This window comes from Euleptes europaea, chromosome 12 (assembly GCF_029931775.1).
Source record: "Euleptes europaea isolate rEulEur1 chromosome 12, rEulEur1.hap1, whole genome shotgun sequence".
Lineage (NCBI taxonomy): Eukaryota > Metazoa > Chordata > Lepidosauria > Squamata > Sphaerodactylidae > Euleptes > Euleptes europaea.
Window position 1 is genome coordinate 20,397,428 of NC_079323.1, and position 24,567 is coordinate 20,421,994.

General features: G+C 42.5%; 1 protein-coding gene across 1 annotated transcript in view; it reads left to right on the plus strand.

Moving 5' to 3' along the window:
* ZMYM2 (zinc finger MYM-type containing 2) overlaps nucleotides 1-16,163 on the plus strand; it is a 64,591-nt gene extending 48,428 nt beyond the window's left edge. Inside the window, exons 14-24 of the mRNA XM_056858669.1 lie at nucleotides 612-741; nucleotides 846-961; nucleotides 1,856-2,033; nucleotides 2,513-2,620; nucleotides 4,754-4,848; nucleotides 7,409-7,577; nucleotides 7,988-8,139; nucleotides 10,013-10,127; nucleotides 10,498-10,749; nucleotides 12,523-12,646; nucleotides 15,334-16,163. Of these exons, the coding sequence (XP_056714647.1) occupies nucleotides 612-741; nucleotides 846-961; nucleotides 1,856-2,033; nucleotides 2,513-2,620; nucleotides 4,754-4,848; nucleotides 7,409-7,577; nucleotides 7,988-8,139; nucleotides 10,013-10,127; nucleotides 10,498-10,749; nucleotides 12,523-12,646; nucleotides 15,334-15,526 (1,632 nt within the window). The 3' untranslated portion in view covers nucleotides 15,527-16,163. The remainder of the gene's footprint in view (nucleotides 1-611; nucleotides 742-845; nucleotides 962-1,855; nucleotides 2,034-2,512; nucleotides 2,621-4,753; nucleotides 4,849-7,408; nucleotides 7,578-7,987; nucleotides 8,140-10,012; nucleotides 10,128-10,497; nucleotides 10,750-12,522; nucleotides 12,647-15,333) is intronic.
* The last annotated feature ends 8,404 nt before the right edge of the window (nucleotides 16,164-24,567 follow it).

The window sequence follows — 24,567 nt, forward strand, 5'->3', positions numbered from 1 at the left end:
CCTCAACAATGGCAAATCCCCATTGATTTTTAATGGGTGTAAATAGCACAGCAGGTCACTGTTTTTGACTATGCTAGAATTTTAAAAATGCGTATGTTAGATTCTAGGAAAACTTTAGTGTCAGAGAAACATTTTTCTTCAGCGTGGTGTAGTGGTTAAGAGCAGTGGTTTGGAGCGGTAGACTCTGATCTGGAGAACTGGGTTTAATTCCCCACTAGTGGCGAAGGCTAATCTGGTGAACTGGATTTGTTTCCCCACTCCTACACATGAAGCCAGCTGTGTGACCTTGGGCTAGTTACACTCTCTCAGCCCCACCCACCTTACAGGGTGTCTATTGTGGGGAGGGGAAAGGAAGGTGATTGTAAGTCAGTTTGATTCTTCCTTAAGTGGTAGAGAAAGTCGTCATATAAAAACCATCTTTTCTTCTTCTTCATGGAATGTGTTTTGCTCATGGGAACTGCTCTCTAGGAACAGGTAGCAAGATGTTAATTTGCTCCTTCAGATCTTCCCCATATTTTGGAGAAACTATAGTGCAATTGCCCAGCAAACCTGTAGGGTTTGAGGTCATATTGGGGAGGTCTGCTAATATTGGTTGATTCCTATATTTACAGGGATCCGCACCACCTCCTTCCCCAACACCAAATAAAGAAATGAAGAACAAAGCGGTTCTTTGCAAGCCCCTGACAATGACGAAAGCCACATTCTGTAAACCCCACATGCAGACAAAAGCTTGTCAGACAGGTAATTGTTGGATGGAAGTGACAGTGCTTTTATATTGTTGGCAGTAATAAATTAATAATAATGGTCAATGCTAATATCTAACAATATATTGCCTTTCATTTTAGATGATGGTTGGGAAAAAGAATATGTCCCTTTCCCTGTTCCAGTACCTGTATATGTACCAGTCCCTATGCACATGTACAGTCAAAATGTTCCAGTTGCTACAACTGTTCCTGTTCCAGTAAGAACGATTTTTAATTTACTTCATCTGCTTAAAACATAGCTTAGTATCAATGCACGCTCTCAGGTATGGTCACGTTCAGAATGAGCCTCAGAAATCCTCAAATTTGCCTGCCCCCCCCTTCTCCTCATGCTTGGCTGATATAGCGAAGGTTCCCTGGTTTTCTTTACCATCTGTTGTGATGTCTAACTCTGGCGTTTTTACAAATTCTGGGTAGTTTGTTTCTTGCAAACCAGAACTCTGAACTGCAATCTAATCATATTTCAGGATCCCGGCTTCTGGGCTAGAAACAAACCGCAGTTAATTAAATGGCTTGATTCAGATGTCGCCTCAAATTGCGGTTAGTTCTGAACTAGGGAATCTTCAGTCTCACTTTGTGAAAGGTCCCAAACAGTGCAATGGTGTGTTAAAGGTAATGCAGATATAACATTTGGGACTTTTAAAAATGCAATTATGCATAAGGAAATGATTCTGTATCTTTTCTTCATATCCTATTGGTATTGTTTTAAATTGCTAATCACTGTTTAGTCACCACCACCACCTGGTCTGCAATAGAACAGCTAGATTCGAGACTGGTAGCTCCTTAGATACAACAATTTAGGGGTGTGAGCTTTCATGAGTCATAGCTCCCTTTGTCAGACGACGAAGGGTGTCTGGTGGAGGAAGCTTTGACTGTTGAAAGCTCATACCCCGATAATCACATTGGTCTATAAGGTGCTACTGGGCTTGAACCTTAACATTTTTAACAGAAACCACTTGCCGTTGCTTTTTAATTGTTCCTCTTTTTCAAAAGATGGCAGTAAGTAGGACTGCTTCAGCTTAGCTCTAGGCTTCTTTGCATTGAGTATTAGTTTGTTGGTAGCAATAGTATTGATGTAATCACCCCTATACTAGGTACCAGTTCCAGTTTTCCTGCCCACCACATTGGATAGCAATGAGAAGATACTTGAAGCAATAGAAGAGCTAAAGAATAAAATCCCTTTCAGCCCTGAGGAAATTAAAGATTCACCGATTGCTGCAGTAGAAGAGATGCCTGGAAAAGATGATAATGCAGAAACTGTAGAGCTCAAAAGTATGTCTTAACAGATTCTCCCCCCCCCCCAAATATTGCTAACGTTGATGGTGTTAGGGTCAGTTTCCCTCTCTTGTCCATATGGCTAATCCTGATCATTCATAAATATGCACTCAGAGTACATGAAGAAGTGTAATCTTTGTATCAGATGATCACATGTACAGTATACAGCAGGGTCGCCAACCTTTTTAAGCCTGAGGGTACCTCTGGAATTTTTAGAGGGGGTGGTGAGCTCCACCCCAAAATGTCTGCCACAGGAAGGGGAGCCAAACCCAAAATATCTACCTCAGGAGGCAGAGCCAAACAGAATGCCTCCCTTCTTGCACTTCCTCCTGAGAAGAAGGAAATCCTGAAGGGGGAATGAAACCACACATGGATGACGTGGATCTGCCCCCCCCCCTTCAGGATTTGGCTGCCCGGACTGTATTGGTTAAGTTGTGAAGGGAACTGAAATAACACATTTTCTTTGTCTATTATAGGTGTAATAACTGAGGCAGAATTGCTTAACTCTGAGACTGAAACGCAGAGCAACCTGCCAGATATTCCGTATGAACCAGACCTTGATATTGAGGTTGATTTTCCCAGAGGTTTGTACGTTTAACTTAAAAAAAAATGCCTCACCTGAATGTTGATGTGGGGCAAGCTTTTTTGTTTTGTTTTTTGTTTTAAACAGCTTGCTCTCATCCCTCAGGAAAGCTGTATTGGAGTCCTAAATTTAGATTTCTCTTAGACCCTTCCTAGTGGCTCAGAACAGTTCTACTTCCACATTTTCATATAAAGAGGGGATGACAATATTGTCAGGTGATTTGCTGGATGAGACCAAAGGTCCAGCCGCCTCAGTATTTTCCAGCAGCTGGCTTGTCAGATTGCTCTTTTGGAAACTCACAAGCAATGGCATGGAGCTGACAGCTATGGCCTGTTCTGTGGCTCAAGCACCTGGCACAAATTGCCTCCAAAATGGGGGATGTTCCTGTTATGGCCAAAGATCACTGAGATCCTCCATGAATGTATCTTAATTCTTTTCAGAGCCATCTGTACCATTGCCTGTGACCACTTCTTTTAGCTGTAAATTCCACGAGATCCGTGTTTCACATGAGACCATGTCTGGTGTCACCCTCAGCTTGAGATTCCCTGTTGTTCAAAGGGTTCAGAGTTAGCTGCCATCCCAAAATCCCTTTACAAAACTTATTTGTACCCAAAAGTTAAAAGACTAGAAGTATAAAGAGTGTCCTTGTGAGAACCACTTTTTTTTTCCTGAAGAGGTTTTTTAACTAGCAATGAGGGGAGGGGCTGTGGCTCAGGGGTAGACCCTCTGTTTGGCATGCAGAAGGTCCCAGGTACAATCCCTGGCGTGTCCAGTTAAAAGGACTAGGCATATAGGTGATGTGAAAGACCTCTGCCTGAGACTCTGGAGAGCTGCTGCCAGTCTGAGTAGACAATACTGACTCTGATGGACAAAGGGTCTGATTCAGTATAAGGCAGCTTCATGTGTTCATGTGTTCAGTGAGGTGTTTAGGTAAAGCAGGAGGGGCATTGCTGTGGCTCAGCTTCTCCCCTCTCGACTGCTCTTTCATGCACAAATATCACTGGTATTGTTGAGGTGGGTAGTTGATCCTGATTTATTTTAATGGTTTAGATCTTTCTGCCGGCCTCTTTGGTTTCCTGAATTTGCAGAATACTAAAATAGTAGTCAGGGTTGGCCCCATTTCACAGGACTTCTGAATCATGCTGGGCCGCTGGTGGTGATTAGACATAAGGGCTACTTGTGGTAGCAGTGGGGGAAAGGTAAACCGAGGGAATCATCACCAGCTTGGTGTAATGGTTAAGAGCGGTAGTTTGGAGTGGTGGACTCTGATCTGGAGAACCAGGTTTGATTCCCCACTCCTCCACATGAGTGGCAGAGGCTAATCTGGTGAACTGGATTTGTTTCCCCTGCTCCAACACATAAAGCCAGCTGGGTGAGCTTGGGCTAGTCACAATTCTCTCAGCCCCACCTACCGGACAGGGAGGGGAAGGGAAGGTGATTCTTCCTTACATGGTGGAGAAAGTCGGCATATAAAAACCAGCTCTTCTTCTTTCTGGTCAGGATCATGAGTATCTTTTCAAAAAAATACATTATGCCATTTAGAATATGGGTGAGACTTACACATTAAGACAAAACCATTAGAGCAGGGGTGTTAAACGTAAGGCCTGTGGACCGGAGCCAGCCCCTTAAGAGCTCTTTATCTGGCCAGCCGAAGCAGCCACACACACACCCACTCTCAATCTGAACTGGTGATGCATGGCCCAGCTCAACTGAGTGGCATTTATGTCATATCCGGCCCTTATAACAGTTGAGTCTGACACCCCTGCAATTAGAGTTTGCTGATTCCAGCTGTAGCTTGATGTAAGTAATGGGTGTTTATATGTTGAAGAAACAAACAGGAGCCAGGTTATGTGCTCATAATTAGTTAAAACAATTCTTGGTTGAAGTGAGGAATTCTAGGAATCTGTTGTAGGCCAAGCTTGAAATAATTATGTTTCATTTTTAATGCAAAGGCACACATGCCACTAACTGTCAGCAGAATGTTAGGTTATGCACTCCCTTCAGTATAAATGCCAGTGCTTATGAATAAATCTGAATAAATAATGGCTCTCAGTTATATACACCTTGACAACAGTTTTGGACCACATGATAGTTAAACCTTTCTTATGGAAATATACTTCTACTGTATGTGCAGCAACAGAGGAACTTGATACAGAAAGTGAATTTTTGCTGCTGCCCGTCTTTGGAGAGGAGTACGAGGAACAGCCAAGACCTCGAACTAAAAAGAAGGTACAGCTTATGTGATGGATGTTTTGTGTAAATGATTAAGCGTTGCATTGCAAATTGAACATATTATTTCGTTGTGCCCCATTTATTATAATAGTCTGAAGTGGCCCTATTATGAAGACAGTTGAAGCAGCTGCCTGAGATGTCAGATGATACAGCTCACAGGGGAAAAGTTCATTGGGAAGATGTGCTTTTCACAAGCAGCACTGAAATGGCAGGGAGCCTCGTAGTAGTGTGGTATGGTTCCTCTGCGGCACACTTTCATTTTAGTAGCACTTGCAAGGGGGAATTTCAAGGCAGATTGTGACCCTATTAAATTTTGACATGGGCTTGCGGGGGGGATTGCTTGTCACTTAGTGGGTGTACCTGGAAACCTCAGGCTGATCTGTTTGTTTAATTTGTTTATACGTACTCCACATTTCTCCCCAATGGGGACCCAACACAAATCACATCATTCTCTTCTCCATTTTATCCACACAACAACCCTGTGAGGTAGGTTAGGCTGACCCAAGGTCACTCAGCAAGCTTCTGTGGCTGAGTGAGAAATTGAACCTGGGTCTCCCGGATCCTAGTTCGATGCTCTAGCCACTACACCGGCTTTCTGTTTCTTTCATAAAAATTACAGTCCTATTGTTTGTAAACAGAGCAAACAACTTTAGCTAAGTTTCTGCTAACTTGTGAAGAATTCTGGCTATTCATAAGCATACCAAAATATTTCAAAACATTGCAACAGTTTCAGGCCTATTTCCAGTTTTTATCACTTAAATGTTATTGCTCAAGAACGTAGAGGTGGGAGATTTCGTGGCAGACATTTACTGATCTCACATTGGCAGCAGCATTTGGGGTCCTTTGAATATCGGCAAGTTTTACAACTCTCACTTTGTGGGTTATTTAAGGAGACTGGGGGAGGCTTGGGTACAAAGTTACTCCAATGGGAAAATCCAGTTGTTTCTGGGGTAAATCCATATCCCCAGTACTTTTTTGCTTATAAGAAGGCGATGGTAATTAATTTTTCATTGGGGTTAACATGAGTCAGACTTCCAGGGACAATGTCCTAAAACAGAAAAGCAATAGAGCCGCTAACTTTTGAGGTTGTTTTTTTAAATTTTATTTTGTTTGTATGTATATATAAAATAAGGTAAAGGTCCCCTGTGCAAGCACCGGGTCATTTCTGACCCATGGGATGATGTCTCATCCCGACGTTTACTAGGCAGACTTTGTTTACGGGGTGGTTTGCCAGTGCCTTCCCCAGTCATCTTCCCTTTACCCCCAGCAAGCTGGGTACTCATTTCACCGACCTCGGAAGGATGGAAGGCTGAGTCAACCTTGAGCCAGCTACCTGAAACTGACTTCCGTCGGGATCAAACTCAGGTCGTGAGCAGAGCTTTTGACTGCAGTACTGCAGCTTAACACTCTGCACCACGGGGATCCTTTTTATATAAAGGGGTACAGAAAAAGAAAAAAGGGGAAGTCAGAAAAGATATATAACTTTGTCTGAGCTTCAGTATGATACATACACATTTCATCATTAATTAAACTAAGACTACAGGTTTCTAGTGTTGATTATTGATTATTAATTGATTATTAATTTGACACTCCTCAAATTTACACACTAAAGAACAGAAAGATTTAAAGCTGCCACCCTTTTGAGGTTTGGTTTGGTTTTTTAAACAATGTGCCACCAGTGATAGGAAATTACCCCAGAAATCCAGGGCAAGGCTATGCAAATATGAGCAAGATAATCCCCATTTGGATTCTCCTCCCCAGGATATTCTTATCTGATATTTCCTCTTAATTTCGGGTCTACAGTTCTTGACAGTAGCCTGTGATATAATTTTGAAAAGAAACATGGTATACTTTCCCTGCCTGCAGGTTCAGATCGGGTATTTTATAGATTCTTGCATCATTTTATATGCTGACTTGACAAACTGGCAGGCTGTAACCTTTGGAGGTTTCTCAGTGTCATGCATGGTGTGTTTGTGTTTGATCGGCCTTGCTGTGGGGCTTGTACCCATTTAACTATGTGTAAGATATAAACTTGAAATGTGGATTAATACAAAAATAAAACTATTTACAACTATTGAAAACCAGTTTTTAATTTTTTAGGAAATACTGTTACACTGATAGCACTATGTAAATAATATTTTTAAGGGTTGGATCCTATGACTTAATTCCACTAATAGCAATGTGTTTGTTTTGCTGTATGCAGCCACCTTCTGATACCAGCAGATGAAGCCCCTTGCATTAGCAGAGGGCTACTTGAACCAGAGGGAAAGACTACCGTTAGTGGAAAGAAGTTGTACGATTCAACCCTTTATATATTTTACTACATACTTATGCCAGTGTTTGAGGTGCAGAGTGGTTTGTGAAAGATTATAGTGTAAGGATTTAACCAGTTGCTTTGAGCCTCATGAATGATTAAAATTGGTCTTCAGAAAACTGGTTGACAGCTGGTAGTTGCAGTTTTGCTAGGCATTTGTTTCTCTGTAGTAGAGAGTAGAATTACTGACTGTAAGTTCAATGTTAATAAGCAGTAATATTTACAGATCTGTTTTAATGGCAGGGAGCGAAGAGAAAAGCAGTGTCAGAGTACCACTCTCAGGATGATAGCTCTGAGAATTCAGAGTGCAGTTTTCCCTTCAAGTATGCGTATGGTGTAAATGCATGGAAACACTGGGTAAAAACTAGGAATCTAGATGAAGATCTACCAGTATTAGATGAGCTGAAATCAAGTAAGTATTTCCTCCTTAGCTATAAGTCTTAGGTCTAATAGACAGCCAGTGTTTTCCAGTAGAGTATGTCTTGAGCTTGAACCTGGGTTTGATTTCTAATTCTGGTCTTATTGGGGTGGTTTGGGCGGGGAGGGGGAGGGATGCTTACAGCCTCGGCTCCTAATCAATAAAATGTGAGTTATGACATGTTACCGCAAAAAACTATTGTGACTACAAGGTAGTTAATCATGAAAAGTGCTATTGAAATTAAAAATTGTGCTGAAAAGCTCTGTCTAATTCTTGCTTTGTATTTCTGGGATGCTGTAACTTGTCTTTTTCTACGTCGTATATTCTTCGGCAGGATGCTTTGTTTTATTACTTAAATATTACATTACATGATGTCCTGCAATTTTATTTTATTTACATCTCAGCAAAGGCAGTGAAATTAAAAGAAGATATTGAATCACATACTCCAACTGAGCTAAACTTTGGATTGGCACACTTTGTTAATGAAGTCCGAAGACCAAATGGAGAAAACTATGCACCTGACAGCATCTATTATCTGTGTCTTGGGATTCAGGAGGTAAATCACACACCCCAAAAAAGTATGCATTGTCTACAGGATATCTATATTATAATAAGCTTTAATTTGCAAAGCATGGGATTTTTTTAAAAGTAATGCCTAATAGATGACATGGAGGGAAGGCAGCATGGTATGGCCCGATCTCGTCAGATCTCGGAAGCTAAGAAGGGTCAGTACTTGAAAGGGAGACACCAAGGAAGGCTCTTCGGAGGAAGGCACTGGCAAAACCACCTCTGCTTCTCACTTACCTTGAAAGCCCCTTGCTGGGGTCTCCATAAGTCACCTTGACGGCACTTTACACGTACACAATGGATGACAGGAAATAGTGCTTTTATGCCCCTCTAAAATGTATTAACAGAAGGCCTGAAGTTGATCAGAAACTAAGGAGAAGAGGAAGAAGAGTTGGTTTTTATATGCTGACTTTCTCTACCACTTAAGGCAGAATCAAACCGGCTTACAATCACCTTCCCATCCCAACAACAGACACCCTGTGAGGTAGGTGGGGCTGAGAGAGCTCTTAATAGAACTGTGACTAGCCCATGGTCACCCAGCTGGCTTCATGTGGAGGAGTGGGGAAACCAACCCAGTTCATCAGATTAGTGTCTGCCGCTTATGTGGAGGAGTGGGGAATCGAACCCGGTTCTCCCAATCAGAGTCGACTGCTCTTAACCACTACCCCACCCTGGCAGGAGGTGGGAGGGGCGGTCAGAGGAAGAGGCAGGTAGCTTTTGTTCGTTGTTTCTGAGTCTCCACTTCTATCTGCTGAAGAGATGAAGAAATTCTAAAACAACTTATAATGTAGTCCTTGGGGAAAAGAAGGGGGAATCCTTATTGTGTGACAGATAAGCCCTCTCATAAAAGGATTGCAGATGCTGGCATTCTTGTGTTGAATAGAGTGTTGAACCAGAACCAAGGTAGTTCAGAGCTTCATTCAGCTGTAAGATCACTTGGTGACCTTAGGTCAGTCACTTTTTCCTTGCCTGACCTGCCTTGTAGGGAAGTCCCCCATATATGCCCTAAGCTCCTTTGCACGAAGTGAGGAAAATATCTATAAAATGCTGTATGTCAGGCTGATCAGATGTAACTTACAGAGAAACTATTATTATTGTGGACTAATCTGGCTGCTCATTGTGGGGTTCATGATTCTCAGGGTCACCGTTTATTTAGAGTAGCTATTCCTGAATTTGAATTTAGTGCCATAGTGCTTTCCATGAAAGAACAATCTTTAGATCATAAGCTACATAATAATTTAGACACCTGGACGAAATATAGCGTGCTGTTTTAAAACTTTGAAATTGGTGAGGTGTTCAGACTGCCCACAGCTCAGTATGCTTGGAACTGTGAGGCTAAAAATAGGTTATTGGCTTCTAATTCAGTATTCGTAACAAATACTAGAGAGCCAGTGTGGTGTAGTGGTTAAAGTGTTGGACTGGGATCAGGGAAACCCAGGTTCGAATCCCCACTCTGCCTTGGAAACTTGCTGGGTAACCTTGGGCCAGTCACACCCTCTCAGTCTTGACTCTGGCTAGTATCTGCATGGGAGACCTCGAAGGAATACCAGGGTCGTGACACGGAGGCAGGCAATGGCAAACCACCTGTGAACGTCTCTTGCCTTGAAAACCCCACCAGGGGTCGCTGTAAGTCAGCTGTGATTTGACGGCACCACACACACAACAAATGTGAGCATTATCTTTAACTTTGGAAGGAATATTTTTATACATTAACATGAGAGATGCTGCGCTGAAAGGGGCTGCTTTTTGTGTTGCTACTTTAACAGTGAATAGAAGATTGCATAGTTACTCCTAGAATAGTTTCACTGTCTTTTTGTTTGTTTTAACTGTACTGAACTGAATACCCCTCTATTTCTCTATAGTATCTCAATGGAAGCAATAGAAAAGATAATATCTTTATGGATCCAAATTATCATACATTTGAGCAGGAATTAAATAAAGTACTTAGAAGCTGGCAACCAAGCATACTTCCAGATGGTAATTTTTCTTGTCATCGTTTCTGCCTTTTCTTTTGATATTATATAACATTTCAGAGATCAGTGCCATTTTTTTAAAGATCTCAGTCTTTGGCATGTCAATTTTAAGTGTTTAAACAGCGTGAAAAATCCTAGTTTGATTATAAATTTAAATACCCAGTGTTTATGGCTATGGATCTTTTGTGTCAAATACCTCTGAGAGATGTGAACAATTTAGTTCAGTCTAGGAGATGATGATATAACCAACTTTATTTTCTGAAAATATGCATACAGGAGAATTAGTTTCATTTGGAATCTGATAGATCTTCTTGGGCTTGTTTATAATAAAACTCTTTTCTTAGTACACATTGGTCTTTTCTTCCTCCTGTCAGGTTCAGTATTTTCTCGGGTTGAAGAAGACTACCTCTGGAGGATAAAACAGCTAGGATCCCACTCTCCAGTTGCTCTTCTGCATACACTCTTCTACTTTAACACCAAGTATTTTGGCCTGAAAACAGTGGAGCAGCACTTAAGACTTTCCTTTGGCACCATTTATAGGCATTGGAAGAAAAACCCTCTAACAATGGAAAGCAAAGCTTGTCTTGGATATCAGGTTTCCTCTCTGTGTGGAACAGATAATGAAGGTACTGGTAACATTCTGAAGTAAACATTGCAGCAGCTTATTGTCGAAGGCTTTCACGGTCAGAGTTCATTGGTTCTTGTAGGTTATCCGGGCTGTGTAACCGTGGTCTTGGAATTTTCTTTCCTGACGTTTCGCCAGCAACTGTGGCAGGCATCTTCAGAGTAGTAACACTGAAGGACAGTGTCTCTCAGTGTCAAGGGTGTAGGAAGAGTAATATATAGTCAGAAAGGGGTTGGGTTTGAGCTGAGTATTGTCCTGCAAAAGTATTGTCCTGTAAGTATCAAGATAATGTGCTAATGAGGGTATGGTATGTTAATATGGAACCATTGTATCCTGAAGTGATCTGTTAATGTGTGTAATCCAAAGCTAATCTGTATGGCTATTGTTGAATGTTGTCTTTGTCTGGAGGTTTTTCAGGGCAGGAAGCCAAGCCTTATTCATTCTTAAACTCTCCTCTTTTCTGTTAAAGTTGTGCTGATGTTTATGAATTTCAATGGCTTCTCTGTGCAATCTGACAAAATAGTTGGTAGAATTGTCCAGTCTTTCAGTGTCTTGGAATAAGACCCTGTGTCCTGTTTGTGTCAGTCCATGTTCAGCCACTGCTGATTTCTCAGGTTGGCCAAGTCTGCAGTATCTTTCATGTTCTTTTATCCTTGTTTGTATGCTGCGTTTTGTGGTCCCGATGCAGCTGTGGAGAAGTTTACATCGGGACCACAAAACGCAGCATACAAACAAGGATAAAAGAACATGAAAGATACTGCAGACTTGGCCAACCTGAGAAATCAGCAGTGGCTGAACATGGACTGACACAAACAGGACACAGGGTCTTATTCCAAGACACTGAAAGACTGGACAATTCTACCAACTATTTTGTCAGATTGCACAGAGAAGCCATTGAAATTCATAAACATCAGCACAACTTTAACAGAAAAGAGGAGAGTTTAAGAATGAATAAGGCTTGGCTTCCTGCCCTGAAAAACCTCCAGACAAAGACAACATTCAACAATAGCCATACAGATTAGCTTTGGATTACACACATTAACAGATCACTTCAGGATACAATGGTTCCATATTAACATACCATACCCTCATTAGCACATTATCTTGATACTTACAGGACAATACTTTTGCAGGACAATACTCAGCTCAAACCCAACCCCTTTCTGACTATATATTACTCTTCCTACACCCTTGACACTGAGAGACACTGTCCTTCAGTGTTACTACTCTGAAGATGCCTGCCACAGTTGCTGGCGAAACGTCAGGAAAGAAAATTCCAAGACCACGGTTACACAGCCCGGATAACCTACAAGAACCAATTGCAGCAGCTTCTTTCTTTAGTCCACTTCAGTGCATTTGGTTCAGAGGTTTTTAGACGTTTGTTTGTTTCATTTATAGCTCACCTTTCTCACTGAGACTCAGGGTGGATTGCAAACTAGTAACGCTTAGGGAGCTAATTTGCAGCAAGGTGGTGTTTATCTCACTTGAATCAGAGGCCAGCATTTAGTTTTAGGTCAAGGGAAGGCAGGGGCTTTTCTGCCATTTAGCTTCCACATCTCCCATCCTCAGTAGGAAGGACAAAAGAGTTATAGCTAAACCTTGCAAAACAAAACAAAATTAGGGATCACAGTACATGTGACTGAACAATAAGGGTACCTTATCTGTTACAGCAGCGTAGCTGTCATTCATCTGTAGCTGTAATTCATTCATCCCAATCTTATACTGTGTCTCTTGAGAGATTTATTGTTTTCTCTTAATTTTCCTCTTGTGCTAGAAGATAAAATTGTCACTGGAAAGAGGAAGCATGAAGATGATGAGCCAATGTTTGAACAAATTGAAAATACAGCAGATCCCTCTAGATGTCCTGTGAAAATGTTTGAATGCTATTTATCTAAGAGGTATTTATTTTCTTTCAGCTGGTATATGTATGTGTTGTAAAATCTGAAGAGTTCTTAACTGTTTTCAGTATCCATTAATAGAGATCTTTAAGCCCTCTCGTAGAGGGGCAGACTGCTGCTTTCAGCAAACTCTGACTAAGCAAATATTCACTCTTCAGGTCCTCGCCCTTCCATATAAACTGGTGACAGGTGACTTCTCATAAGTGAGAAGCTATAAACATAGTCCTTAACTTTCCATGAGCCAGCATGGGGTAGTGGTTAAGAGTGGTGGTTTGGAGTGGTGGAATCTGATCTGGAGAACCCGGTTTGATTCCCCACTCCTCCACGTGAGCTGCGGAGACTAATCTGGTGAACTGGATTTGTTTCCCCACTCCTGCACACGAAGCCATCTGGGTGACCTTGGACAAGTTACAGCCCTGTTAGAGCTGTCTCAGCCCCACCTACCTCACAGGGTGTCTGTTGTGGGGAGGGGAAGGGAAGGTGATTGTAAGCCGTTTGAGTCTCCCTTAAGTGGTAGAGAAAGTCGGCATATAAGAACCAACTCTTCTTCTTCTTAACTAAGAAATGTTTGACGCCTGCCTCTAACTTGAGTGTGTAACTCTCTAGAGGTCCCGGGTTCAATCCCCGGCGTTTCCAGTTAACAAGAACAGGTTGTAGGTGATGGAGTACTGTGTGCAGTTCTGGAGGCCTCACTTTTAAAAGGATGTGGACAAAATGGACCAGGTTGCAGAGGAGAGAGATGAGGATGATCAGGGGCCTGGAGGCCAAGCTCTACAAGGAAAGACTGAGGGACTTGGGAATGTTCAGTCTGGACAAGAGGAGGTTGAGGGGGGACATGATTGCTCTCTTTAAGTATTTGAAAGGCTGCCAGTTGGAAGAGGGCAGCAGCTGTTTCTGTTGGCAGCAGAGGATAGGACTCGCAATAACGGGTATAAATAATGGACGGAAAGGTATTGGCTGCCTAGGGAGGTGGTGAGCTCCTCTCTGGCAGTCTTCAAGCAGCATCTGGAAGAACACTTGTCAGGGATTCTTTGGGCTGGTCCTGCATTGAGTAGGGGGTTGGACTAGATGGCCTGGATGGACCATTCCAGCTCTATGATTCTTATGATGTGAAGGTCCTCTGCCTGAGACCCTAGCTGCCGCCAGTCAGAGTAGACAGTTCTGACCTTGATGGGTCAATGGCCAGATTCAGTATAAGGCAGCATCAAAAGGCACTTTAGTTGGGGGAAGGCCCCTTAGGTAGGATGCTGCTCAATATCAGCTGTGCTCAAAAGCAGCCAGATTTTGCCTTTACCCAGCTGTGTGTCCGTACACAGCTTTGAACTGATGCCCGGTCACATCAACTTATCGGCACAAAGCTGCCCCTTTTAGTCAGGTGACTGAAAATGCCTGACCCCCCCCCTTTCAGTTGGGTCCTCCCACCCTGTTCTAGAGTACTGCAGCTCTTAATCAGAAGCGATGGGGCAGGGAGGAGCCCAACCAAAGTTGCTTTATTTGTTTCTGAAGTTCTCTGGTTTCAGCTGAAAAGCCAATAGGGGGAGCACTTGGAGTGTATTGGAAAAACCCTAGTGAAGTTCAGGTCAGCAAAGAGAAAAACAACAACACTAAAACTGAATATTCTAGCTTATGTTTTTTTATGTAGCTTAAATTGCCAAATTTTATTTGATCTTGACTGCCCTTTTCTCTTGAAATATGTGTCTTCATTCCATAATTTGAGTTTGGGATTACCCCAGATAACACCCTTATCGAGATAAGGAATGGAAGTCATTTAATAAATGTGTCTCACACTTTTTAATGGTGACTGGAGGAGCCAGCTGGTATTGGCTTTCTGGAGCAAGTTAATGTAGCAATTGTACAGTCACCTGATAAAGAGCTAATCGTCAAAATGTGCTGGCATTCTTACATTATTTATTTATTTATTGAATTTATACCCCACTGTATCCCAACCAAGGTCAGGCTCAGAGCGGCTCACATCAATATCGTTCAAATACAATCCATATCACATTAAAATGCTAACATAGTTCTGCAGTTAAAACCATAATTCATAGAACTCAGTCCAGAACTTAGAATAAAGCATGTATCTTCCATTTTTTATATTTCACCCCCCACCCCCCACGTACACACTCGCTATTGAAAATGAAGTCAAAAACTATTTTATCATTGTTCCAGTCCTGGCTCTTAAATTCCATGGTTGAGATCACTAGATAATATTTGATTATATTAATGGGTACATTAATGCACTTTCATTTTAATGTAAGTTTAAAACTACAGCTGTACACTGCAGGTACCTGTGTAAATATTTGTATTTAAGCATTTACATGCCATTTTTCTCCCAACAAGCAACTCAAAGCCGCTTACATTTTAAAAACAGCAACAGTTGAGCTGCTAGCAAAAGAAAAAGAATTCAGTTCATTCCAGGGCTGGTCCTACATCCATTTGGCCAACTCACTCAAAGCCACAGGCTAAGGGTCCTTGCCCTTTGGCTCTTTCCCTTCGGCTTTTGCCAGAAAGCTTATGCCTCTGGCCTCACCCAGGCTTTTAATACCTGAAACAGGAAGGGAGAGAGATGCTCAGCCCTGATCTTCTGCTGCTGGCAGCCCTGCTCCCACTGGTTTCCTGCCTGCTAAACATGTGCAGGTTCTGTATTCAAGGCAGTGCTCCGCTAACCTTTTCCTTCTCCTTTTCAGCCCACCGAACCTCAGTCAGAGAACGGATGTGTTCTATTTGCAACCAGCCTGCCCTGATTCCTCAGATGGCCCACTCTGGTACACCTCCGCTTCATTGGACCGCAATACTTTGGAAAATATGCTTGTACGGGTTCTTTTAGTAAAAGATATTTATGATAAAGACAATTATGAACTGGACGAAGACATGGATTAAACTCTTCCCGAAACCATTAGTGGAGGGGAAAATACACACACTCACAACAGCATTAGATAGTCAAGCTGCTAGACTTTTATTATGGAAAGAAGAAAACATTTCAAGTTTACTCTTTGTTTTAACACGTTTTGTAGCAGTGTGCCCTCAGATGGGTACTACCATGTAAATAACCTGTCAGCGCGGAAGTGGCCATTATTCTACATAGTGGTTTTAGAATACTTAACAAACACATTCGTTGTTTTTTTAATTATTATTTATTTGGTTAGGTATGTTTAACTTTTTACATTGCGAGATTTGAATGAGAATGTGCCATGTGTAATTTGGGGTTGGGTGGGGGGTCATAGTAAGCAACGTCCCTTTTGCACAGCTTCCCTGAAAGAGGCGTCTGGGCTTTTACTGGGTTCTGAAGCCAGGTAGTTGTGTATGGATAGCACTACTAAAGTTTAGAACTTGTTGTGTCTTTTCAGAATTTTTTAAAGAAATTGTAAACTAATAGGTTTTTTACTCTTAGTTACTGAAGCCTTATGAGGTTATGTAGAGAGAGGGTTCCATCTTATGTACCAAAAAATAGACAAACGAGAATGCTGTTGATATTGATGTACTGTGATGTGGATCTATACTGGTGAACAGAACTTCTCTTTTTCTTTCTTTCTTTCTTTCTTTTTTTTTTTTGGGAGGGGGAGGGTTGCCCTTATTAAAAAAAAACCTTAGTATCCTTTCCTTATTTGTGACTCTCTGAATTGCCCTGACAAATACAGTGTACATTGGATAAAGAGTGCAAGCTTGAGGACGTGTGAGCCACCTTAGTCACACCGCGTACGATAATTCTCTTTGAGAGCAATGTAACAACCTTCCAATATGTTTTTTATTTTATGAAGAGTCGGCACCTTTCTGTCCTTAGTTAAAGACATGATTGCATCATTTCAGAATCTTGTTTATGGTAGCTTCTTGACTTGCTGTGCCTCTAAAAGATGTGCACAGGCCTGGAGAATCTTTGCAAGCAATATCCACGCCAGATAGGCATGCGCACAGATGAATTTGTAACTTCACAGCATTTTCCTCCTCTCCTTCCTCTTTTTTTACTCACGATCAGGAATATCAATTAAAAGTTAGGAAGTAAAGCACTCTATTTATTTCACCGTTCATCCTCTTTTGTGCAAAGTGTAACCGTGTGCAGCATGTATACGGGAGATAGATTTTGGCAATCGTTGCTTTCTGCTGCCATTCTTTTGTAGTTGGTTGGACCTTGTTTCAAAAGGTCCCCTGTGCTGCTTGAAAGATTGGATGGAGAAGGGGAGAGCAGGGAAAGCCCCAGCACAGGCACAGCATTCTGTGTGGTGTATGGTCCTTTAAAATTTGGCATGTATGAGATATTTCTGCAAGACCCCTTTCAGGCATGACTTTTCATAGGTATGTGAGTAAGCAGCGGCAGTTGTTCTGCTGCAGGCAGGAACAGCTGTGTCGTTCCCCCCTTTTAACAGTCCTATATCTTGCTAGATACGCTCCCTGATGCAGGAAGGGAGGGAAGGCTTTCAGATGTTGCAATTTTGGGGCAGTGATGGGGAGCTTGGGGAAAGAGTGGAAGTCAGACACTCTAATTTAAATCGCTTAAAAAAAACTCCTAGAGCAGTGGACTGGTACAGAGAAAGACATAACAAAATAAAATCTTCAAATTTGGTCATGGAATCTTCATCACTTTGAGTTCTTGGCCATGCAAAGTGCCCAGCGATAGAATCACATCCTTCATGGAGGAGGTGCAGATTGTGAATAACCTGCACTCACTCTGGCTTTTGTGCCAGCCTATGTTGTAGAAGGCCCCCTAACTGGTTTTTGGTGGGTTTGCGCAATCGTGATTCTCCAGAGTGGCTTTTTGCCTGAGGAATTTGGTTTCGAAGTGAAGTTCGTCCTTTCTAATGATCTGTGCTGTTACTTAGCAGGATCTTCCTGCAGTCAAGAATAACAGCATTTTCCAGGCTTGTGGATTGTTTTTTAAGTTTTCCAGCTGAATATGTTTTGATGGAAATCGTTACAGGCACAAAGTTTATGATTCCATAACTCATGTTCAGCAAAATGCACATTGATATATTTTTGAGAACTAACCCCATGCTTTGTGTTCCCAAACCCAGCTGTTCAGAGAGGAAGCTGCCTGGTTCGAATTTATAGCAGTAATCCCACTGAAATTGACAGCCTAAAATAGGACAAAGTGTAGGTAGATGCTCCTTTGTTTATGGTTCAGTGAGACACTATAATCTTTACTTGGTAAGCAAAAAGGATTTTTTTTTAAATTCAAGAAAATACTTGTGTGCATGGTTTAAAATTAAGTACATAGGCGTTATTTTTGGAAAATACCACATTAAAGGATTGTGTTGTTGCAGAAGAATTATACTTTGTTCAGCGTTCGTATTGGACGTAGCTACACCAACAAACAAATTTCCTGGTATACAGACCCTCAGCAACATCTGCACATAAACTGATTTAAACAAAAAAGTCACTTCCGTAGTCAGTCACCTATGTTTTCCTTGGGCCGACACTTCCACTGTAATGTCATTATGATCTGGTTCCCACATCTAAGCGTGAGAGTGAACTCAAAAACCACTCCAGTGCCCCGTGCATTGCCCAGTTTTATTTGCATGTGTACTTCAGAGGCTACAGTGTGATTCAATGCATGTGCTACATTGTGCCCAGTGCGATTCAAAAATATGCCATCCTAGGAAGTTGTCATGCGTCTAAACCCATCCCATTTCATATTTTTAGATATGGGAGGACTCCCAGGGCTTCAGAAAGCTACGGTAGGAAAGTAGCACTGTGCTCTGGTGCAACCTTAACACCCCCACCCTGCCATTTCCCAAACCATAGTTTCTTGCTTTATGGGTTTGCTTTAGTGTTGCATGTGCTAACTAGATCCTCTGGTGACCGAGGTTTGCAAACCCCCTTTGAATCCTGGTTACAAATGGAAGTCTATCTTGTTAGGGTTAACTATGTTAAGTGCTAATGCAGGCATGATAATGTATCACGGTCACTGCAAACCATAGCACAGGAAGAAGGGGAATTTAGAAGCCTATATGTCCTAACCTTGGACTCAGAGATTGGGAATGTGTACGCTGGGGCCCAGAGGCATTGTAAAGTAATTTCAGTAGTGAGTAAAAAGGCTGGTTACCAGAACTGGATCATCAAAAGAACAGGTAAAATAAGCTTGTGTCACTGATGGGTAACGGATTATACTATGCAGTAAGGGCAATCAGGAGGATTACTGCAGAGTTACTTTTCTGTATATAATTGCTCTTGTACATATAATAAGGGTTATCTCCCCCCCACACACACTGTCATTTAAATTCGTGGTGTTCTGTTTCATTTTTATTGTCTAATTTTTTAAAAAATAAAACTTATTTTGTTCCTTGTCAGTGGAGACTTGGCAAATTAATGCAGCAATAATTTACTTTTCTAGAGTACCCCATAACCTTAAAAAAAAACTTCTTGCTGTAGATCTCAAAAGTATTTGACCCATTGTTCATTTGCAACTTGGGTGCTACAAAACCACTTTCTGCAAGAATGTGTATATATATATTCCCAAGCACCCATGCTTTAAGGGCAAGGATTCTTGTTTGTCCCATCATAGTCCCACTGTTATGTTTACAAATAAGCATTCATTAGTTATTAAGTCCCATATAACTGCTTCATACTGATTGCGACCATTGGTCTTTCATGGTCAACGTTGTCTTTTACTCTGATGGTGGCTCTCTAGGGTCTCAAGTAGAGGTCTTTTCACACCACCTACTAAGCAAAGCTTTTAATTGGAGAAGCTAGGAGATTGCACCTTGTGCTTCCTACTTGCAAAGTGTGTGTTCAAATCTTAATTTTAGAAAACTGATGCTCTACTGCTGAGCTATGGCCACACCCCTTATGTTTATGCCAAAGTCACTGATTGTGTGGTGTGTGAAATCTTTCAGGGTTGTTCCACTGACATGAGTCATGACGTATGGCTACAACTTTCTGTGCTGTGGAAGAACTTTTGGGGGCTACACTGCAGTGACCTGGGAAAGGTGCTGCATGGCCTCCTGGCTGCTGCCCAGGTGGAGCATTGTGGGTATGCTTGGAGTGATCAAAATGCCACAGGCCATGACTTGAGACCCAAAGAAAATTAGTTCTACAATATACACCCTGAAAATTAAAATTAGTTCTACAACATACACCCTGAGGTGGCCTTAGAATTTTTGTTCTTCAAATGGTGATCAGCGGTTCCACAACAGGAGTCAAAAGTCCCACTGGCATAGTGCAAGTCTCTTGGTCTGAACCTGATTACTTTTTAGGGGGATCGCTGTCTCTGAGGTGTTGCTGGCAGGGGAATAGTCTGGCCCATCCCAAACGCTGTGCCTTGAAAACGGGTGCTTGGGCTAAACTGCCTTGAGTGAAGCTGCAATCTGCAGTCGAATAAAGCTACAGGGGTGGGTTGTGGAAATGCTTGCATCCTTTGCAAGTTACACTCCTGTCACATTCCCACCCACTCACCCAACTATCGTTTTCTGCATGGATGTAAGCAGTTTTGTGCAACCCTGAATGAAGAAGATCTGTGATTGAAAGGACTGTTAATCCTGCCTGTCAGCTCAATTCACATCTCCAAATAAAGTAGCCTGTTAGGCTCCAGGCTTTTTCAACTCTTGCTTCCAATTGGTCTTTCTGACTTTGAGTGGCATCATTTTTCTTCTTCCTGATGCATTGTTTTGCTGTCTTGCTCTTTTTCAAAAATGCAACAATATTTTGTAGCCATTTGGACATCACTTTAATAATTCTTTGTCCAATATTGGTCGTTCTGAGTTCTGTTTACAAAAATGCCTTTCTGTGGTGTGAAGGTGACAAACATCTGGATTAACACCTCTTAGTTTAAATTACAAGTCTGTTACCCAATGATTTGTACACTTCCTAATAAAACAGAATGTATTGTGAGGCTAATAAAAGTTAGTGATAGCAGTTTCCTTTAGAACAAACCTGAGCAGAATGCTGTATTTATCTGTTCAACTGTTGAGTAAACCTTCTTTGGCGGAGTAGAAATTGGGCTCTGTTTTTTCAGTATCATAATTGTTGATGACGGATGATGAAGATGTCGCAGGTTTGAATTCGGACGGCCATTCTGTCACTTGTTGCTCTAGAACTGTGTTGGTGAACCTATGGCACGCGTGCCAAGTCCGGCACTCCGAGCCCTCTCTGTGGGCACGCCCGGGGGTGGCGGGGGCTTTGAAGGGAGCGCAGAGCCGTTCAAAGCTGCCCCCCCTTCCCTGGACGCCCAGCTGGACTCCCCTGCATGGACTCCCCTTCCCTGGACTCCCCTGCCTGCAGGCAGCACGGAGCCCTTCAAAGCTGCCCCCCCTTCCCTGGACTCCCCGCCACCCAGCTGGACTCCCCTGCCTAAAGGCAGCGCGGAGCCCTTCAAAGCCCCCTTCCTGGTCTCCCCGTGGCCTCCCCTTGCTGAGCTGGGAGGAAACCTCAGTATTCAGGTTAAATTGCCGTGTTGGCACTTTGCGATAAATAAGTGGGTTTTGGGTTGCAGTTTGGGCACTCGTTCTCTAAAAGGTTCGCCATCACTGCTCTAGAAGTTCCTGCCTAGTGCATCATTTCTGTATTGAGCTTTTTTGTGTTTGTACTCTAGTACTGGCAACACTGGTGGGGAAAAAATCTTTGATCTAATGCAATATGCAGCTTGGTCCTTAACCAGGGGACCTATCAGACCTTGGGGTGGGTGTTGTGTGTACAGTGAATGCACCCTACCACAAGATGGTGATATAGGGCTGACATCCCTGTAGAACAGTGGTTCCCAAAGTGGGCAGTACCACCCCCTGGGGGGCAGTGGAATTACCAAGGGGGGCACTAAGAGGGAAGCAGGAGGGGGCGCTAGAGGTGGGCCCCTTCAACTGTGTTGCTCACTAAGATCAAGCTATGGCACCATGCCAGCAAATTTGGTGGAAACTATCAGAATTTTTTTCCAGACTTTGAAAAGCTGGTACCACTGGATCCAGATCATCAGTTTTGTTGAATAAATTTCAGCTAAAAAGTTTTAATTTGATTTTGAATAGATGGGCAATTGTTACTGGTTTGAAACGTTATTGTTATTATCTTCTTTAGTCATGCAAACCCCTATTTTTAATAATGCTTTTTATAGGGTAGGGTAAGGGGGCACTGGGGTTGAGTTTGTGGAACCAAGGGGGCAGTGGCCCGAAAAGTTTGGGAACCACTGCTGTAGAACTACCACTGCAGTCTTTGGTAGAGTAGCCTAGTACTGTGCTGGCTTCTTTAGCTTTTCTTCAAAGTTCAGCTCCAAGGTCTCGGGTGGGGGCAAGAACTGCATCCATGCATGGTTGGATATTGCAGTTGTGGCAGTCATTTGCAACTAGATTTGCCTGCCTGAACGAGACAGTCCAGTCCTGAGTGACTGCCGTAGCACAGTATCCAATCATGTGTGGATGCAGCTAAGAAATTATTGCTTTAATTTGCCTGCTTTAGATGGAAGTATAGACAGCATCGTAGGTTCTGAAAGCCATCCACATAAGTAGATGGCTTATGTTTAGGCTCTTCAGTCTTCCTTGTGGATGGCATTCTAATTACAGCAATATGGTTTGAATTAAAGAGGTCTTATTGGGGGATATTTTTAAGTATTTGATCATCTATGATCTCTAGCCCTATTGTTCAACTGACCACCTATTCTTTAATTGTGCTCGTTTGAATTGGCCTCTCAGCCAATTGGCTTGGGTTGTTGCTGTATTTATCTGCTGGTTGCTATAATCTTTCTGTTTATTCTCGGATGTATATTAATTAATTGCCTAGCTGTAAGCCACTTCAAGGGTTCCTTTGCCTAAACAGCAGAGTAGAAATATTTACATAAGCCCTCCCTTTGAAGAAAAACCAACTAGAGGCTCTACCTTACACTGTAACCACCATTACTGTTTCTCAAAAACCCACTGGTTCAAATCTTGTACTTTGTATTCACCAGATGTGTTGTTTGGTTGGTTTTGTATCCTACCCTCATCCCTAACCTAAGCTGGGTTCAGGGCAGCTAGATTGATATCCCATCCTCCTTCCATCATGGAATTCATGGCAGCATCCTGGGCTCACCAGGCGGTCTTCTCACCTGGCACTGAAAAGACTCCCAGACCACCTTAGCTCAAAATTGCTGCTGTATTGTGTGTTTTCCAACTATATCTTGGTCTCTGTGCTAGCCTGATTTACGAACATGCTAAGTAAACTGTAGTTTACGGCCTCAGATTATGCTGGGCCATTAAATACAACAAATTTAGTAAAAATTACTAAATTACCATTTTGGGGTGAAGTTATGGGATCTCTTGGCATTGTTCAGGGCCTCATCATGTGTTAATCTGGCCACGAGCCCAGCCCTACCATTCGGCAGGTTATAGCAGCCCATCTCAGGTTGCAGATTTTTGGGGCAGCAGTGACAATTTTATTCTCGCTCTGAAGGAAAGGCATCTTGATTAATTTAGACTGTCAGTCTCTCTCTAGCCTGTCACTGTAGTCAAATGACTACCCGTTTTCAATTCAGTAAAAGAATTACTCATACCAAATCAATGTGGTTGTCAGTGAAGTTCATCAGCCAGGATCCAAACAGGGAATGCTTTAGGTGTAGCTTGTTTACACCAATCGGACTCTCCTTTACGTCAAACAGCTGGTTCAACGAGCAGGTTTATGAACTTTACGCAATTTGTGGAAAGTGAACGTCCTCTGTTCCAGGTATCCAAGCCCAATGTCTCCCCACACCCCACTTTTTTGGCAATGTGAAATGGGCTGCATGTGGGCTTTCTTGGTCACTACATATGGTTTCTTAAATACTCATCTAATGCTTTTGAAAATTGCCGTTCCTTACCTGGTTAGCTGGTACAAGTTAATTCAAAAACTGCTCAGGGCAATAAAAAGAAAAGGGCTACATTTGGGCAGTCAGGAGCTTGGAGATCCTTATCGAGTGGTGTTGGCTAGACTCCCATTCTTTCCCCCCGTATTCATCTGGAGCCAGAGCAGCCCTGAACACACAACGGTGCGTGGTGACGGCAATTTGCTCCCCTGCATTTTTTTGTTTCTGCTCAATCCCTGGTCCTTTGAGCCGCGACAATGAAAGTGCTGCCGTAGGCAGGGTCAAATGGGCCACGCCGGTGAGAGCTGTGAGACGGGGACTATGGGTGGCGATTATGGGCTCTAATGGGCAATGAATCCTTTTAAATCACATGATATGAACTAATGTCACCGTTTTATTATAAAACAACAAAAGTGTTCAGCTGCGGGAGGAACAGAATGGATGACTGCTGCATTTTTTTTTTAAGTTTTGTTTAAAGCAAGTGCCGTGTGGCCCGGCTTAGGCAACGTGGAGTCATGGAAAGAGCTGCATCTGTTTAGAGGCTCATAGGGCTGCTGCTGCTTCCTAGTGTGTTGGTAATTGCAAATCTTTACCACCATTTGATTAGGAATTGTAGTGTGCGTTCTCTCTTGATGTGGATGTAAGGCCGAAATTGATATAGGGTTATGGCCAAGAGCCTGAGCTACAAATTAGGAGGTCCTTGCTTCCAATCTTGCCTCTCTCATGAACTGCCTTTTGGCAAGCTTCCATCTCTCACAGCTTCCCATATTCTGTATGGGAATGATAATGACCTACCTTGCAGGGTTGCTGTATGAGTTACCGTGAGGCACTCTGCTCAAAAGCTGAATTGGTAGCTCTTTATAGCTTTGTACATATGTTGCTTAGGAAAAGTGTTGACTATTTCTAGGTTTGAAATCTGAACATATGAAGATGATAAAAAGAGTAAAATTCACACATTGTGGAGTTTATGGGTTTGGTCTGGAGTCCCCACCCTATGTAAGAAGTGAGTTGCAGATTCTCCTCAGTTCCTTTCTTTGTGGTGCCCAATTCTGATCAGAACCATAGAATAGATAGAGAAGGGGCTTCAGCCATCCACCTACCCACCCCAGTGTCATTTTTCCAACTGGAAACTGGCCCAGAGGCGATATTTGGCCCATTGGGGACATCCATGTGTTCCCTTGGGTACAATGCA